This window comes from Amia ocellicauda, chromosome 10 (assembly GCF_036373705.1).
Source record: "Amia ocellicauda isolate fAmiCal2 chromosome 10, fAmiCal2.hap1, whole genome shotgun sequence".
Taxonomy (NCBI): domain Eukaryota; kingdom Metazoa; phylum Chordata; class Actinopteri; order Amiiformes; family Amiidae; genus Amia; species Amia ocellicauda.
In genome coordinates, this window is record NC_089859.1 from 18,532,578 (window position 1) to 18,551,719 (window position 19,142).

General features: G+C 44.4%; 1 protein-coding gene across 4 annotated transcripts in view; it reads left to right on the forward strand.

The window, feature by feature from the left end:
* taf1 (TAF1 RNA polymerase II, TATA box binding protein (TBP)-associated factor) overlaps nt 1-19,142 on the forward strand; it is a 62,326-nt gene that overhangs the window by 12,610 nt on the left and 30,574 nt on the right. For 3 of the 4 annotated variants that reach the window (XM_066715377.1, XM_066715379.1, XM_066715376.1), the window contains exons 3-18: nt 157-280; nt 731-847; nt 1,168-1,299; nt 2,407-2,651; nt 8,128-8,319; nt 10,411-10,620; nt 10,811-11,045; nt 11,264-11,392; nt 12,023-12,190; nt 12,441-12,568; nt 13,517-13,624; nt 14,085-14,258; nt 14,517-14,690; nt 15,391-15,495; nt 15,670-15,870; nt 16,027-16,168. In XM_066715377.1, coding sequence (XP_066571474.1) covers nt 157-280; nt 731-847; nt 1,168-1,299; nt 2,407-2,651; nt 8,128-8,319; nt 10,411-10,620; nt 10,811-11,045; nt 11,264-11,392; nt 12,023-12,190; nt 12,441-12,568; nt 13,517-13,624; nt 14,085-14,258; nt 14,517-14,690; nt 15,391-15,495; nt 15,670-15,870; nt 16,027-16,168 — 2,584 coding nt within the window. The remainder of the gene's footprint in view (nt 1-156; nt 281-730; nt 848-1,167; nt 1,300-2,406; nt 2,652-8,127; nt 8,320-10,410; nt 10,621-10,810; nt 11,046-11,263; nt 11,393-12,022; nt 12,191-12,440; nt 12,569-13,516; nt 13,625-14,084; nt 14,259-14,516; nt 14,691-15,390; nt 15,496-15,669; nt 15,871-16,026; nt 16,169-19,142) is intronic. The other variant, XM_066715378.1, reaches the window with a different exon arrangement.

The window sequence follows — 19,142 nt, forward strand, 5'->3', positions numbered from 1 at the left end:
GAGAGGGAGCGAGAAATGTGTGGGGGGGATTCAATATTATTTTGTAGTGTGTGTGTGTGTATAAAAAAAACAGTTACTGACTGACTCTCCTCTCCTGTACCCCCACTCTACTCACCTACTCAATCCCCCTCCCTTTTTCCAATATGTCCCCCCCAGGAGTCGAAGAAGCACCTGGCGGGACTGGGTTCCTTGGGGCTGGGCTCCCTGCTTACTGAGATTACCGCCAGTGAGGAGGACAGTGCTGATGCTGACCGGGACCACACGGGCACCGACGCTGAAGGTACACAGAGGAGAGGGTTGGACTATGAGAGAGGAGAAGGGTTAATAGCAGAAAGGGAAAGTGTGGAGTAGTTAAGGGCTATGGACTGTGGAGCAGAGTGTCGTGGGTTCAATCCCAGGTTGGGGAGATTGCAGATGTGCTCTTGAGCAAGGTACTTTACCTAGATTGCTCCAGTAAATGCCTAGCTGTATAAATGGGTAAAATGTAAAAATAATGTCATATGCTGCAACAATTGTATAAACTTTGTTTTATACAACTGCTAAGAAATCAAGTAATAATAATAAAAGGGAATGGGTGAAGGATGTTGGAGCAGGGGTTTTGGGAGAAAGTAGGGAGGGAGGAGGGAAGTAGGAAGAGAGGATATTAGTGCAGTGAGTTTCTGGTGTCCCAAAGCTGAGGAGTCTGATTGCCCCCTACCTTCTTAACCTCTGACCTGTTCCCTCCTCCCAGGTTGGGTGAAGAGCACGGATGATGCGGTGGATTACTCTGACATTAGCGAGGTGGCTGAAGACGAGACTCGCAAATACCGGCAGGCCATGGGCAGCCTGCCGGCGTCCCGGCGCTCAGGTCAGCCATCGCTGCTGCACAGTAACCACACCCTTGGCTCCAATGCAGCACTGACAGCAATGTGACTGAGAGAAGACCAACTACAGAGACCAACTTATTTTCTGGCCATACTTGCTCAGTCCAACAGAACATATATTGCTGCTTACTTCTCCCAATTAGTTTGTTGTGTTATGTTGTGCTGTGTTGTCGTGTCGTGTCGTGTCATGTCATGCTGTGCTGCTGTGCGTCTGTCCTGTGCTGTGCTGCTGTGTGTCTGTCCTGTGCTTTGTGGTGTGTCTGTGCTGTACAGTTTCCTAAACCCCTTCCTGACTTTCCTTCAGATGATGAAGATGACTATGACGCAGACTGCGAGGACATTGACGCCAAGCTGATGCCCCCCCCACCCCCCCCTGCTCAGGCTGCTGCCGCTGGCCCTCCAAAGAAGGATGAGCCGTCCGCACAGGCTGGCTGTGGTAAGGATTAGGGATAGGGTTGTGACGAAGTTCAAATTAAATTTTTTGACAGATTCAAATTTGTAGCAAAATATTTTTGTCTACCCTTTGCAATTTCTATGTACAAGGAAGGCCACCTTGGGCGAGAGAAAACGGAGCTCCGTTGTGGAAATGGGCTCAAAGGGAGCTCTGCTGAGTCCTTGTAGAAATAATTCCAAGTCCCAGGCTGGAATTGTGTCCTTAACTGGTGGTCTCAACCATCTCGCCCCTTCTGTAATTGGGTTGCCAAGAAGTGAGCTCCTGGAGAGACAATTTTATTGTGGCAAGCCGAAATAGCAGCCAAATACACCTTCACCATTCCCTTCCTCTATCATCTTCTGTAGAAAGCAAAAGATAGTGGATAGAGGGCACGACACTGGATCCAGTTGTCTGCCTAGGCACTAGTTTTGGCAGGCAGACCATTTATAAGTATATTGGGATCTGGAAGAGGGGGGCTTTGGCTGACTGTAGCTTCTCCACAACATTATCTGGCAGTCCCATAGACATTAGCCAGTGCCTTTCAGGGGCCAGACAGAGCACTGCAGCTGTGCTGGTTTGGGGTGTAACGAGAGCCCTTCCGCTTGACTGAGCAAGTCCTTGTAATAGCGGGAGCTGCCAGGGCTCCACACTGAGCATCTGCGCCTCAGCCACTGGGGGGGCTCCTTCCTGGAGAATCCTCTCCCACTTCTTCCACTACAGCACTTCCCAAGGCCACAGGTGAGCAAAAGCATCCATGCCCAGCATGCCCCCTCCTGTCTCCAGTGAGAGCCACAGAGATCAGTGAGTCATCGCGTGGCGAAGAGGTCATCTCGAGTTCGTTCCAGCTTCTGCCAGATCTGTTCCACTAGAATACACTGTGTGATGTACACCTCTAAGGATCGAGGCTCCTACTATAACTACCTCCCTGTTTTGCGGGGGAGTGGACACCATGGTGCTCTGGTAACTGCATCTGTATCCGAATGGATTTAATGCTTTAATTTCTGTCAGCAACTTCATATCCCTATTTGGGGGCAGCCTGGGCTAGGTGTCTGGCCTGTTTATGTGTGTCCGTGTGTCTGAGCTTTGTGCTGACTCTGCTGTCACCTGCAGTTGGTGATGAGGGCGATGGCATCATCCTGCCCTCCATCATAGCTCCATCCTCGGTGGGGGAAAAGGTGGACTTTAGCAGCTCCTCGGACTCGGAGTCAGAGACGGACCGCCCCCCTCAGGGAGCTGGGGGAAAGCGCGGAGCAGAGGGGGCGCTGACACTGCCCCTCGCTGGCATCATGCAGAGAGACGCCACCAAAATACTGCCAAGTGTCACACAGCTGTTCCCCGAGTTCCGGCCAGGGAAGGTGAGTGTGTCTCTCTGTTCCACTCTCTGTGTCTTTGTGCGTTCTCTCAAATACAAATTCAGATTGAAGTTTCATTTTAATAATTATACATAAATCAGTGTCAAGATTAATGGTTACATTGGGAGAAACAGATCAACAGTGATGTCTGGTGCAGCGCTCACTGTTAGGATACTCGAGCTGTGACAGGCCACTACATATTTTGCAGCTACAGGGCTGTGTGTCCTCCCAGGACTATCACCAGCTTCTCTGTGTCGGTCAGTTGTGGGTATTGTGGGATAGGATGGGTGAATTTTTGTGCAAATGTCTCGCTTATTGGGCAGTTCGGGAGAAAGTGCATCTCTGTTTCCACCTCTCCTGTCTCGGAAGCCCCTTTCCTACTGGCACATCTGATCCAACCCTAAACCAAGCTGGCCTGGTTGTGGGTCTGGGTTTTTTCCACTATAATAACTGAGCTGAGAGAAAGTCATGTGCTTGATGCTGAAATCAGATGACAACAATGGAGGATGTTAATAGTGTGATGGTTCTCATGATATTTATTTTTAATTTTTTACTAAATGGAAGGAAAACAGGTGGCTTTGATACAAAACTGTAATAGTTAAGCTGCACATATATAACTTGCAACATATGAAAGCTCATAAGGATTTAATTTAATTTCTGTTTGTTAGAGCATCATATAGGCAGTCGTTGTACCCTGATATGTTCCAGCATGCACAGAACCAGTCAAATTATATATTCATTATGTATAAATATTTCAACCTATATATTTAACATTCTGAAAATAAATATTAGCTTTTAATAAAATAAAGTGAAAAAAAATACAGGTCAAATCTCGTTAAAATGTCTCACAATATATGAGAAAATATGTACAAGTCCAAGACGATTGTCAATAATAAAACTAAGAGTAATACGAGAGTAATACTAGTCTTTCGATGCAATGAAATTTCAGTACAACTAAATATTCTTCTATTTCCCTTATAGGTAGATTTGACATGTATTTCATTAATTTAATTTACTTTGAAGAATGCATTAATACTTGTCTAACTAACGATGTGCCAACTAGTGAGACAAGCTTCTCAGAGAGAATAACAATTTACATCATAAACGCCTAAACGAAAAAAAAATAAAAAAAATTAATCCTTGTTACCATGGTTTATTTTGTTTTTTAAAAAAGCTAACTGCTTTTACTGTTATAAATAAGTAATGGTAACTATCGAGAGGTGAAAGAACGAGTTAAAAAAGTTATGGGATGTTAGAGGTTAAAGACCTAACTTACAGATGAAGGGCTGTCGTTTGAAATCATCCGTGACACTTTTTATTTTTTAAAATTTAAACACTGTGTAGATCAATTCTACGATTTTGTTTACCAGTATATAAATAGCAGTAGCGTTTCTTAAGTATGTGTAATGTATTTAAACCCAAATAGGGTTATTATTAATATATTATTTGATTCTTTAATTTGTAATTGTTATTTTTAATTGTGTCAGCTGTGTTTGTGGATGTTTGAATGTAATTGAGAAACATTTACAATTATTACTAAAAGCTGTGCAAAACTGATAGCTCAATGTGATGAAGAGTTCAGTTAACTCCTTCCCCTGGCTGAATATTCACAGCCTGGTTCAGGTTCGGCTCGACAAAATTGCCAGTGGGTAATGTGCCGCACATTTATTAAGTTTCTTACAAATAAACAAAGCATACAAATTTACAATATATATTATTTCTCAAAACATGAGGTTGTAAGAAACTTTAAAGTTTACATATTACATACAAGTGAGTGAGTAGTACATAATAAGACAAGGAGAAGAGTAAGAATATAAAGTGAAAACAAACAACAACAAAACAAAATAAGCAAAAGTTTGGATAGTGTCATATTAGAGAATTTAGAGAAAAACACAATTAGCAGAGTTTAAGAGTACGAAAAGAGTCTCAGTCCATCAAAATAAAACTAGAAAACTAAATGGAAGTGAAAACCAACTGGCCTAGCTACAAACTGTAATAGTTAAGCTGCGAAGATATAACTTAAAACAAATCCTCAAATATGTAGGGTTGCCGGGCCGCATAGAACCTATTAGTGGAGCCTCTAGTTGTATATTTTATTTTTTCAAGTTTTAGATGTAACATTATATCCCTGATCCAGTGGGCAAAGGAGGGTGGGGCAGATTGCCTTCAGTTTAAAAAGGTGTAAAAAGTAGTCAGAAGTCATACTTGAGTACAAGTAAAAATATTCTATCAAAAACTTACTCCAGTAAAAGTGAACAGTCTCCCATTCAAACAGTACTTTCGTAAAAGTAAAAAAAAGTAGCTACTTTCAAGAGTACTCAAGTACTAAAAGTAAAAGTAAATTGTGATTTTAGTAATAGTGAATAGGCATATGTTTTTCTGTGAGCCTTATGAAGAGGGCACGCAAGAGATTACTTTGTTTTAATCCAACATTTTATTTTCCATAAAGTATCCATAAATTAAGGTATTTTATTTTTATGGTTCCTCAATTTTATCTTGAAGAAAACCATGTCCAACAAAAATAAATGTTATCTAGGCACATATCTAGAAATTATTTTCATTTGTATTCAATATTAACAAAGGTTAACATTGGGAGATTTACATAATAGCCTATTTTGAGTTTTCGTAGCAAACTCACTGTTCACACACAAACACACACACATCCCAAAGAGTTGTATAATAAAACACAAAACAAAATAAACAATATAAATTATGTACCCCTGTAGTGATCACATTTTTTATCATGTAATCTATTGTGCTGTGGTGCAGGAGACTGGGTTTGAATCTTAAAACTCCCCAGGATGTTACTAAATGTATATACACAGTACTGTGCAAAAGTTTTAGGCAGGTGTGAAAAAATGCTGTAAAGTAAGAATGCTTTCACAAATAGACATGTTAATAGATTACATTTATCAATTAACTAAATGCAAAATTAGTGAACAAAAGAAAAATCTAAATCAAATCCATATTTGGTGTGACCACCCTTTGCCTTCAAAACAGCATCAATTCTTCTAGGTACACTTGCACAAAGTCAGGGATTTTGTAGGCATATAGTCAGGTGTATGATTAAACAATTATACCAAACAGGTGCCAATGATCATCAATTCAATATTTAGGTTGATATTTAAGTCATACACCATGGCAAGACTGAGCACAGCAACAAGACACAAGGTAGATATACTGCATCAGCAAGGTCTCTCCCAAGCAGAAATTTAAAGGCAGACAGGGGTTTCCAGATGTGCTGTCCAAGTTCTTTTGAAGAAGCACAAAGAAACTGGCAACGTTGAGGACCGTAGACGTATGAAAGATGAAAGACACATCATGCTTACTTCCCTTCGCAATCGGAAGATGTCCAGCAGTGCCATCAGCTCACAATTGGCAGAAAACAGTGGGAGCCTGGTACACACATCTACTGCCCGGAGAAGTCTGGTCAGATGTGGCCTTCATGAAAGACTTGTAGCAAAAAAGCCATACCTCTGATGTGGAAATAAGGCCAAGCGACTCAACTATGCATGAAAACACAGGAACTGGGGTGTAGAAAAATGGCAGCAGGTGCTCTGGACCGATGAGTCTAAATTTGAAATATTTGGCTGTTGCAGAAGGCAGTTTGTTGGCCGAAGGGCTGGATAGCGGTACACGAATGAGTGTCTGCAGGCAACAGTGAAGCATTGATGCTGTTTTGAAGGCAAAGGGTGGTCACACCAAATATGGATTTGGTTTAGATTTTTCTTCTGTTCACTCACTTTGCATTTAGTTAATTGATAAATATACGTCTATTTTTGAAAGCATTCTTACTTTACAGCATTTTTTCACACCTGCCTAAAACTTTTGCACAGTACTGTATACTTAAAAAAAATAATAATACACATATGTATATAAAAAGGACCCAGCTTAGTCTTCACCTTGTTGCTAGCTGTCATAAACAAATTCTTAATCACTGTCCACAACAATAACGCAACCACGATAATAACATGTTGAGAGGAAAATATCTCTCCTCCCCCTCACCCCAAAAGTATATGTATATACATGCATACAGACAGGTGACAAATTAAAGGAAAAACCTTAATAAATGAGTCGAGGAACATAACGACTGCAGATGCCTCCAAACAGGTGTACTGCATGATATAGTTAAGCAATTAACATCCTATCATGCTCTGTGGCATGTATAAAAATGCTGAGCAGGTCCAGTTGACCTTGATTTTGAATCAAGGATAGCAAGTGGAAAGTAAAGTAACTTTGATCCTTTGAAAGAGCGGTCATTATTGGGGCACCATAGGCACTGGTCTACAGAGATGTGGAAAAAAGTGACATGGTCAGATGAGTCATCCTTTACCATATTATCAGCAAGTGGGTGAGTGTATGTGTCGCGTACACCAAGAGAATGGTACAGGCCTGACTGCTTGACCCCTACAGTGAAGGGGTCCGGAGGTTCTGTTATGCTGTGGGGTGTATTGTCCTGGCATGGTTTGGGTCCACGTGTCCCATTCATTACAAATCATTACAACGTTATTCTGAGTGATCATCTTTATCCTATGGTGAAACATTTCTATCCTGTTGGGAGTGGTCTCTTCCAGGATGACAATGCCCCCATCCACAGGGCATGGGGGGTCACTGAATGGTTTTCATGTTCTTGTATTCCCCACGGCGCTGAGCCAAATCAACACTGAAGTCAGGGTAGATGAAGATCTTGGTTCCACGAAGTAGAAGAGCTGGCCCTTCTCTCTTGCCAAGTGTATAATGTGCTCCTTAATTTTGTAGTGGTGTAGCCATAAACGTATTGGTCTTGGGGGCTCGCCACGTTGCGGCCTTGGTGCTAAAGAGCGATGAGCCTGATTCACTATCGTTGTCGAATCATACCTCTCCAGCAGAAGTGCCTCAGTGAAGACAGTGGGAATTCCCTCCTCCGAGCCCTCAGGTACACCATCACCCCGACGATCCTAATATTCTGTCTTCTACTGCGATTCTTTAAGTTATCCACCTTGCACATCAACTTGGCATTGTGGGCTTCAAGCAGGGAACAGTGTTTTTGGAGAGCCTCAGTTCTGTCACTCTCGTCGGTTGCCGAAAGTTCGACCTTTCATTGAAGGATCCAACTGTTGCTTGTAGAGCCGCTACTGAAGAACAGAGCTCTGTACAGAGACTGGTGAATTCACCAAGTATGGTGTAGATTTGCAATTGCGCTGGAAGGAGAGTCGGCGCAAGAAGCCGTTATATTGTCTGCAGGAAGCGATCGTCAAGGCATCGAATTGCGGTAGTTTCAGGGTTTTTATATTTTGTAGAGAATATGGGAATACTTTACAAACAATCAAAAAATGAATTTGAGCTATATATTCAGTTAAATTGTGTATTTTAGGGATAATATGTAACAAATACTTGGGAGCTGCTCGCAGTCACATCTCACTCCATTGCAGGCTTCCCAGAAGTCCACCTGTGCGTTTTTGCCCGTGTGTATTGGTGACCGTGTCCTCCTTCCCTCCAGGTGTTGCGGTTTCTGCGTCTCTTTGGCCCTGGGAAGAACATGCCATCCGTATGGCGCAGTGCTCGCCGCAAGCGCAAGAAGAAGCCCCGCGAGCCCACGCCTGGCACGCCCCCCCCCGAAGCTCCACGCTCTGGCTGGGGCTACGAGTATGCTGTCCCCCCACCTCCCGAGCAGTGCCTCTCTGACGATGAGGTGAGGGCTGCCTGCCCCTCTCTCTCTCTCTCTCTGTTACCCACAGTCCCTCTCTCCTTCTTTACCACACACCCACATTCTTTGTCTGCTTGTACACTTGGGAGGGGATGGAAGTAATTTTACACACTGCAGGCTATAGAAACCGCACGGGAGGTACTGCACCAATTGGTGGAGGGGCACATCCTCCCCGGAGGAACTGCAAATCTGCAGGCACCCAGGTAGCCGGCAGGGGGTGCTCATTAGCGACGACCAGAGAGAGATTCAGCCTATTTAGCCCTTCCTAGCATGCATCCTAGCATGACCTAGTTGACCAATTGTGCACCGCCACTGAGCACTCCCGGTCAAAATTGGCAAATTACATGAGCTGGGATTAGGGAATCCAATCCAAGTTTTTTTTCTCAGCTAACACACACACTATTACGTTGCTGCAACATCATGGCAACATCATGTATTAGCTGGGTCAATTTCAAATGTAGTAATAATTATAATACTTTTGTTGTTTTTGTTGTTTCTATTGGTTGTAATAGCCTACTGTTTTCTTAAATATGTTAATGTTTTAATTTATGTATCACATTGCATTGAATGTTGAACAGATTGTTGAACTAAGTAGCCCACTTAGAGCACTGAACATTTACACTCATACTAATGCATTATTAGACTAAGTATAGCCTAATGTAGGCTATGTACTACACTAATATATAAGCCATTATGTACAAGAATAAGCCATGCTTTTTATGTAACAATGGAGAAACAGATTTGCACACAGAACAGCCATAAGCACTAGAAAACTGCTACTAATAGTTCTACACTGAAACATTCACTGAGTAGTTAAACATTATATACATAAGGCCTATGGTTTTTAGGGTCTGTTTATTATCTTTTTTAATACAGCAATTAAGAAAAAAAGAATGAAGAAAACTAAAGGCTTTATCTCTTTTAGACCAGTGTGTATATGGTGCACAGAACACATGTGGCAAAAATGTGCTTTCGGACACCACACTTAAGAAGGTTAATGTTAATTGCAGGGACAGCCCCCATCCCCCTGCACTTTCAAAGAGGAACATTTCTGTTTTGATGCAGTTAATCACATTTGATGAAGCTGCTGCTGCGTCACTCACCCAGCTCATGAACTTTAGCTGCTCCTTTTAAAGTTGCAGTTCACGAGACCTCTCAGCAGTGCCCTCCTTTTGCTGATCGGCTGATCTTGCTGGTGGCTGTATTTCAGATTCACATTTTGAACAGATGAGAGCCTTTATTAATTTTTGCACGTTGTCTTTTATAAATTGCTTACAGCATGGAGTCCAAGAATTACTGCATCGCAGGGAATAAAATAACACCCAACAAATGCAGGTAGAATTAGCCAGTGGTGGGTAAACCTGTCAATTTATGTACCCTCATGCATTATTTGTGATCTTTGCCTTTGACTGGTACATTTTTTCCTTCTACCAGACACAGTGGCTAGTGGCCAAAAAAGTAAATTTCATCCCCTGCTGCACAGTCACATTTTTCATTACCCACAGTCCCATGATCCCGGGTATTTCATGTTTTCAATCCCGGTATTTCAGGACCTGAAAATTGTCTGAGATCCCGGGATTGCATTCCCTAGATGGGACTGAACCAGCAAACAGCTCATAGGGCGCAGTCTGCGCTTTTTTTCCGACTGAGCCACTCGGCAGTCAATTTGTCTGCTTCCTTTACATCCTTTCCTTTAAATACAGACCTCTGCGCTATCAGCCTTATTTGGAGACCTTGTTTCCCATGCACGAAATATTAAAATGGACAGATCCATTCCTTCAAAAAATACCAAAATTGACAGTGGAAATATAGAAAAACTAAATAAAACTAGAAAACGAAATACACTGACCTAATAGTGAGCTGCCACCTCTTTTCACCTCACGGCCTGAATTTGTTGGGGGCATGGACTCCACAAGGTGTCGAAAGTGCACCACAGGGATGATGTTGACTTCATTGCTTCCCATAGCTATTGCAGTTTGGCTGGTGGTGGATCTCTTCTCCCAATAGCTTGTTCCATATCATCCCATGTTCACCCTTCTCTCCTCCCCTTCTCCCTTTCTTCTTTCTTCCCCTCAGATCACCATGATGGCCCCAGTGGAGCTGAAATTCTCCCAGGCCTCAGGTGACGGGGACAAGGTAGCGGAGACACGCCCTCGTGTGGCAGAGTGGCGGTACGGCCCAGCCCAGCTGTGGTACGACATGCTGGGCGTGCCTGAGGATGGTTCCGGGTTCGACTACGGCTTCCGCCTGCGGGGGGGCCAGGAAGAAGAGCCCGAGGAGAGCCAGGTGAGGAGTTTGGGTTAAGAGGAAGAATGAGGAGGGGTGGGCAGGGTTGTAGACTGGGTGTTTGGGAGGATGAGGGTTCAGGAAGGTGTGTGGGTGTGCAGGTGCCTGTGTCTGGGAGTTCAGTGGCTGTGGTTTATTGTGTGCTGTTTATTTCTAAGAGTGGGTTTGACAGTACTCTCCCTCTTCGCAGGTTGCACCATGTGTGGGGCCATGCGTGCCTGATAGTGGGGGGGAGGAGGGCCAGGACCCCGAGCTGCTGGAGAATGAGCACTTCCTGATGGTGACACAGCTGCAGTGGGAGGAGGACATCATTTGGAACGGCGAGGATGTGAAGCACAAGGGCACCAAGACACAGCGTGCCAGTTTGGCCGGCTGGCTGCCCTCCAGCATGACCCGAAATGCCAATGCCTACAATGCACAGCAGGGTGAGAGTGCCCTGTGCCCATCTGTCCATCCCGTCTCTGACTAATGGACTCCTTCTGTCCATCTGTCTGACTGTCTCCATATTATGCGTCTGTCTGACTAACCGGCTGTGTCTGTCTGACTAACCGGCTGTGTCTGTCTGACTAACCGGCTGTCTCTGTCTGTCTGTCTGTGAGGGTGTCTGTCTGTCTAACAGGCCGTGTCTGTCTATCCGGTGCAGGTCTGAGCCGCAGTAACTCTCAGCTGATGCCCCCCACCCCCGCTCCGGTGCCCAAAGCTGCCCCCCCCGCCCCCCCTGGCTCTCAGAGCTCCGGCAAGATCCGCGACAAGCACTGCCAGGACCTGCAGGGTAACACTGCGCTGACCAGGGCACCACACACTGGGGCAGAGGGCTCTCTACACCTCAGTAAATATACATACTGTGCTCTATACATTGAGCACAGACGGGTCTCTATACACTAACGGCAGCTTTGTCTTTATGCATTGAGCATAGACTGGACTCTATACACTAGCAGCAGACTGGGCTCTAGTCACCTCAGTACAGACTGGGCTTTATACACTGAGAGCAGAGTGGGTAAGGGGCTGTATAAGCTCAATTCAGACAGTTCTGCATGGTTGTGATTTCCGTCATGAGTTAGTCATTGGAGATGGTTGAGCTGAAGGATTTAATTCAGTAGCAGTAGGACTGAGCTGGAGCACCAGCCAGCAGGCTAACAGTCCAGCGCGGTGAAGGGCGATACACCCCTCCAGCACAGAGAAGAGAAGAACACACCAACTCCCAATTTGGGGGAAGTAAGTCTCGGTGGGTGGGGGTCTAATGCTAATGCTTGCCCACCCCCAAATTCCACCTACCCTCCCCGCCCCCCTCCAGGCAGTGATTCACAACATTGCGTTGCCAGACTGTGTAGCTCTCTCCCCCCCCTCGCCTCCCATCCCTTTTCCCCATGCTAACGCCCTGCCTCTGTTTCTACCCCCACAGTCTTACAGGAAGATGACTACCCCTGGTTCTCCATCTTTCCCATTGATAACGAGGAGCTGGTGTATGGCCGCTGGGAGGACAACATCATCTGGGATGACCAGGCCATGGAGCAGTTGCCCTCCCCGCCTGTGCTGACCCTTGACCCCAATGACGAGAACATAATTCTGGGTACTGCGCCTGCACCCTCGCCCTGCCCCTCTTGTCAGCCTCTCTCTCCCTCTGTCTCTTACTTCCTTTGTGCATCTCTCTCACTGTCACTTGCACTCTGTCTCTATTTGTTTTCTACCTTTCAGCGCTGTGCCCCTCAAACCCCTTGAACTCTGGCAAAATTCTGAATAGGTACAGCAAGTCTGTCTGCCTCGTACTCTTCCCTTTCTTGCTGACGTGCCATATGACCCACTGACTTGTGCATTCACAGAGATCCCTGATGAGAAGGAGGAGCTGACGTCCAGCTCTCCCTCCAAGGAGAACAAGAAGGAGTCTGCTCTGAAGAAGAGCCGGATCTTGCTGGGAAAGACTGGGGTCATTAAGGATGAGCCACAGCAGGTCAGAGAGAGAGTTTGAGAGAGTTTGAGAGAGTTTGAGAGAGTTTGAGAGAGTTTGAGAGAGTTTGAGAGAGTTTGAGAGAGTTTGAGAGAAGTGGAGAGTAAATGAGAGACGGGTGAGGAGGGGAGGCATGCATGGAAGAGGGAAGGGTGGTGGGAGGGTGGAAGAGGTGGGGGTGTGGTGTAGAGGAGGGAGGTTAAGGGTGTGAGAGAGAGTGGGTGAGTGAGTTAGTTATGGGTAATAAAATGCAAAACACAGGGAGATTCTGACCAAGTACAAGCTCAGTGACCACATTGTCCATAGAAACAGAAAACCTGGATCACCAACAACATTTTTCTGTGTGGTCACAGAGATCTGGGAGAGGTTGAAACAGCCCTGAACGTCTGCTGTCTTGCACTAAATACAAAAATCAGATAGACCTATTTCCCACAATATATGAACTAAATTCGGTCTCACCCCATACCTGCAACTCCCCGTCCTGCTGGGAGAGGAGGAGCGCACTGCTACCATAGTAGCCCAGTACGTGTCCACCTGCCAAAACCTGAGGGACAGTGTGTAGACTCCACTGCATATCCCCAATGGTGATTCGGGGAACTAGTGTTTGTGTTCAGTATTATCATTGTTATTTGCACTGGTATTATTTTCATTGTTACTATAATCATAATTTTTGTACTACAGGATATATTCATTACAATGTAAAAGCTTTGGCAAAACATTCCTTATCATGCAACTAAAGCATTTTGATTAAATTGAAAAGTTGAGAGAGTGAGAGTGTGGGGGAGCTTCAGGCTGTATATGTTGGTGACAAGGGCTGCTTGCCTGTATTAAGATCAGCCTAGTGTCCTGCCAATTATGTGGTTAAAAGAAAGAATAATGTGTCGGTCTAGAGCTAACCTTTACTAAAACCCATTTTCTTTCTCTCTTCCTGCCCCCCCCACCTCTGCACAGAACATGTCCCAGCCTGAGGTGAAGGATCCCTGGAACCTGTCCAATGATGAGTTCTATTACCCCAAGCAGCAGGGCTTGAGGGGCACTTTTGGGGGCAACATCATCCAGGTACGGGAGGAGAGGAAGAGGAGTGTGAAGCAGCTTTCCTCCAGCTGAGGGCAGAGTCGCAGAGCTCCATGTACCTAGGCACCTGCCCACTAAGCCCTGCCAGTCTGCCCTGCCTCCAGCTGTGTGTGGGACCGCTGCCTGTAGACCAATCAGAATCTGAGTTCAAATTCAAATTGAAAAACAAGCTTTACTGATACTAGCTCACACAGGTGTGGCCAGAGCTTTTACAATAAATACATAAAAGGCATAGTAACAAATAAATGAATAAAATAAAAGCCAAAATGGTAATAAAATACAGATTTCATAGATATCCAGGTATCGGACCTTGACAGAGACAGAGTAGAAAGGGAGCTGGGGGAGTATACAGACAGACGGGTGGTAATTTTTAACCTCTCCCTCTCCCTCTCCCTCTCTCTCTCTCTCTCTCTCTCTCTCTCTCTCTCTCTCTCCATCTGTGCAGCACTCTATCCCTGCTGTGGAGCTGCGGCAGCCGTTCTTCCCCACCCACATGGGACCCATGAAGCTGAGGCTGTTCCACCGGCCCTCTCTGAAGAGGTACTCTTTTGGGGTGCTGTCCCAGCCCGGCCCACACCCCACCCAGCCCCTGCTAAAACACATCAAGAAGAAGGCCAAGGTCTGTCCTCCTGTTCCATCTGTCCATCATTCTGTTCTGTACTGTCTGTTTACCACTCTGTCTTTCCATCTCTCACTTTTCCTGTTGCACCTTCTGTACCGTCTCTCTCTCTATTCCTCTATCCATCTCGGTTTGTCTCTCGCTGCCTGTGCCTCTCCTTTAACATGCCCCTTCTCTATATGTGTCCTCCTAGTGACTGTGTGTGTCTCCAAGCTTGTCTGTATGAGTGACAGTCTCACTGTCTTTCTTTGTATGTAGATGCGGGAGCAGGAGCGACAGGCCTCAGGGGGTGGTGACATGTTCTTCATGCGCACTGCGCAGGACCTGACGGGAAAGGACGGTGACCTCATCCTGGCTGAGTACAGCGAGGAGTACCCCCCCCTCATGATGCAGGTCGGCATGGCAACCAAGATCAAGAACTACTACAAGAGGGTAAGCTCCAGTGATGCAACAGGTTGGATACTGTATTGTACTACACTATTCTACACCATATACTTCACTCTACTGCACTGCACTACACCCACACCTAGGGCCCTGCCAGCGACAGATTTTTTGTATTGATATACTGTTGAATAATATACCGTGGTGCTCATGTTACTGGGTAGGGTGGGGGGGTGGCGTGGCTTTGTTCCACTATTCTGAAGAAGTAGGAGGTCTCTTCTGCTTTATTGTTCAATCAAACAGTAAAACTTCACTAATACAAAATAGTTAATATTAACAAATACACAACACAAACAGGATAAAATAAAGATTTAAATTAATGATGTGCAAATTACATTGCATATTATTTTATTAAATGTTATAAAGTTTCCAACTTAAAATCCCAGAGCCTTTAATGATGATTGCATTGGAGCTACAATATTTCACTATTCATTTTAAAAACAATTCTTAAATGGAGCCTATATATCCTATGAATTTGTCATACTATTTTCATCACAATCTTTTCAGTAGCTACATAAATCAAACCTGATCACTTACTGTCTTCCACACCTAATGTAATGCATTACACTCACAATAAACTGCACTGCATTGTACTAGACTACACTAGACTAACACCACACCCACAATGTACTACACTACACACACACTACAAGGAACTCTACTGTTAACACTGTTGTCTTCTGCACCACAGAAACCAGGCAAGGACCCCGGAGCCCCAGACTGCAAGTATGGGGAGACCGTGTACTGCCACACCTCGCCCTTTCTGGGTTCCCTGCACCCAGGACAGCTGCTGCAGGTACCAGTGAGGGAGAGAGGGAGGGAGGGAGAGGAGGAAGTGGAGAAAGTGGAGAACATAGACGATGGGAAGAGCAGGAGGGGGTAGCGGTATGAAGGTAGTGTGTCTATAACATGGGTTCGGTATTTAATGTACCCTCTCTGCCCCTGCACTTCACTCCCCCGGTCTCTCCAGGCTTTTGAGAACAATCTGTTCCGCGCCCCCATCTACCTACACAAGGTGCCAGAGACAGACTTCCTGGTGCTAAGGACGCGTCAGGGTTACTACATCCGTGAGCTGGTAGACATCTTTGTGGTGGGGCAGCAGTGCCCGCTGTTCGAGGTTCCAGGGCCCAACTCCAAACGTGCCAACACACACATCCGAGACTTCCTGCAGGTGGGTGAGGCGGGTGGGGAGGGGATTGGTTGAGGGTGGTTGTGGATGTGGAGGTGTGAGTTTGAGATCTTGACTTCCCCCTGCCCTCCTTTCCTTTCCATTTCACTTTACTATATAATTCTGTTTCTTCTCTCTCTTTCTAACCCCCCCCCGTAGGTCTTTATTTACCGTCTATTCTGGAAGAGTAAGGACCGGCCACGCAGGATTCGGATGGAGGACATTAAGAAAGCTTTCCCCTCGCACTCTGAGAGCAGCATCCGAAAGAGGTTGAAGCTGTGCGCAGACTTCAAACGCACAGGTACTCACTGTGCCTCTCTCCCACTCCCCTTCTCTTCATCACACACTCACTTTCCCCCTTTCATCCTCACTCACATGTTCTCTCACTTTCTCCCTTTCCCTCCCTCCCTCTCTCCTTCATTTTCTCTTTCTCTTCTCTGCTTTATTTAAATCCTGATGCATGTACAGTGGCCATACAGTGTGTGTGCAGCCAGGGTGTCGGTGCGGTGAGTCACTGTAGGACAGTAAAGACAATACTGTAGGGCCCAGGTGTGACAGGATTGTCTGGATAAAGAGAAGGAGAGATGTGTGTAGGGCTCTATTGTAGGGGTGGACGGTATACCGGTATGAATGTGAATACTGGTATGACGTTGTGCCATTATATGGATTTTGTCATATCGTGGATATCATGATAATTTCATAAATTAATTAAATAATGGATTTAGGCCTATATTGTTTTGTTAAAAATTTCAGTCGAGTGATACAAAAATAATAAAAAAAAAAAATGCTTTTACTATAAATATACTGTAATATAGATTTTATTTTTACTAGAAGCACGTTATCATATTATTGAGCTATTTTGTTTACAGGACTGGCCCGTGTGGTCCGATCCAACAGACAAGCTACTTTAGCTCAAATTGCTGAAAAAGTTAATGCTGGTTCTAGGGCTGGGCGATATGACTTTAAAATGATATCTCGATATTTTTTGGACGTTTGGGCGATACACGATATATACCTCGCTATGCCTTGTTTTTATCCAATCTACAAAATAAGACCAAAGACATTTAAACAACAAGTCTTTATTTATTCATTAAATATGCAAAACTATAAATATTACATGCAGGCTGTCATGGTTAAAAAATGCAGAATGCAATATATAACAGTGCAAGTGGTGTGTGATTACTATTATTTGTGTTATGTTATGGGATATATATATACATACATACATATACACATGATTTACTGTCACATAACAATAACACAAGTAATAGTAATCACATGTGCTGGAAAATGGTATAGATTCAGTAATATTTACCACAGCCGGGTTTACAGTGGCGCATTAACATCTGCTAGACAGAGACATGTCTTCTGTGACTGTCGCGTTTCGATTCTACTTACCGGTACAGCACGTGTTAATACTAAATAGTTATAATAAAAATATTAATAATAATAATAATAATGATAATAATAAAAGCTGTTATACCACTTCACCATCTAATGAAACTTTCTGCATCTGTTTGCATTGCTTTCCAATTTATTAAAATGCAAACAAACTATTATTATTAAATTTTATACAAATTATATCCGTGTAAATTAGCGGGGGTGGGGGTGCGATCGTGTATTGTCGTGGGTGCTGCTTGCAGATCGAGTTTAGCCCGGCGATGAGAGCGGGGCGGACCTTGTGTGCTTGTGCATTAAAGTATCTCTTGGTTATGTTGGTTATTGTGTGTCAGGTCTCTCTCCTCCATGTCTGTCTGTGTTTCTGATGCTCATTTCTTGCCGCACTTGGCACGTGTGGAAGAACCGGGAAGAACGCAAAGCGTCCAAATGACGAAAAATACTGCCATAAAGATTGCGATTTGTGACACCAAGATATAAACGATAGAGCATAATATGAAACGATAGACATTTTTCTAACGTCATATCGCACCGCCCTAGCTGGTTCTGATAGAAAGGTGTCAGAACACACAGTGCATCGCAATTTGTTTCGTATGGGGCTGCGTAGCCGCAGACCAGTCAAGGTGCCCATGCTGACCCCTGTCCACTGCCGAAAGCGCCTACAATGGGCACGTGAGCATCAGAACAGGACCACGGAGCAATGGAAGAAGGTGGCCTGGTCTGATGAATCACGAGTTCAAGGTGTTGACTTGGCCTCCAAATTCCCCAGATCTCGATCTAATCGAGCATCTGTGGGATGTGCTGGACAAACAAGTCCGATCCATGGGGGCACCACCTCGCAACTTACAGGACTTAAAGGATCTGCTGGTAACGTCTTGGTGCCAGATACCACAGCACACCTTCAGAGGTCTAGTGGAGTCCATGCCTCGAGGGGTCAGGGCTGTTTTGGCGGCAAAAGGGGGACCTACACAATATTAGGCAGGTGGTCATAATGTTATGGCTGATCTGTGTAAATAAAAGCCCAGTGGAGCTATTAATCATCAATAAGTGTGTATTCAACTCAGTAATTACATAAATAAGTCACTTACGGTTTATCGATTTAGATAAAATACTACTTAATGTCGTACAATGATTCCAAAACATGGTTTTATTAAATCTTAAAGTTACCCACGGCAGTTGTAGTCTGTTTTTAATATAGATAACTCCGGCTACATGCCTGTGAGCAGACTTCCTACAGAATACTACCATGCACAGAATGTATCACCTTGATGGTAAATTAAATACTTTCTTCTATCTCCTTAATATTTAGATCTTATGTTTGCAGTAGGAAAAGCAATTGCTGCATCCAATGCAACCAGGAAGCGTCTTGTTTTATTTAAATAATAATAATAATTTGAGCATGTACATCTGTGAGGAGGATATTTAGTTTTCTTTCTCTGTTATTGTGCATTTACTGAAAAGCCTAAATAAAACGCCAGAAGGCTTTAAAATTATATTTTCTGCTGTACTCCCTGTTCAACAATGAACCTGTCACAATGTGTATGAACTCGCTGCACTGAATATTGTTATTGGACACTCAATACCTCAGAGTAAATCATCCCATTTCTAACAGGACACCCACTCACTGACTGACAAATAGTTTACTTTATAATAAACTAAATAACACTTTGACCACTAATGGCAAACTACACATCGGACAAGGGTGTATGCTTTATCAATATGAAGCTTGTAAGTATGCAAGTTTTGATCTAACTCGACATTTCTTGAATTGTTTGTCACTCGTTAATTCTGCTTTGAGATCCCATTGAAACATATCTGAAGTGAAGTGCCTGCTACACAACCTGAATTTGTTGGACCTTTGTCTGACTGAACGTAAT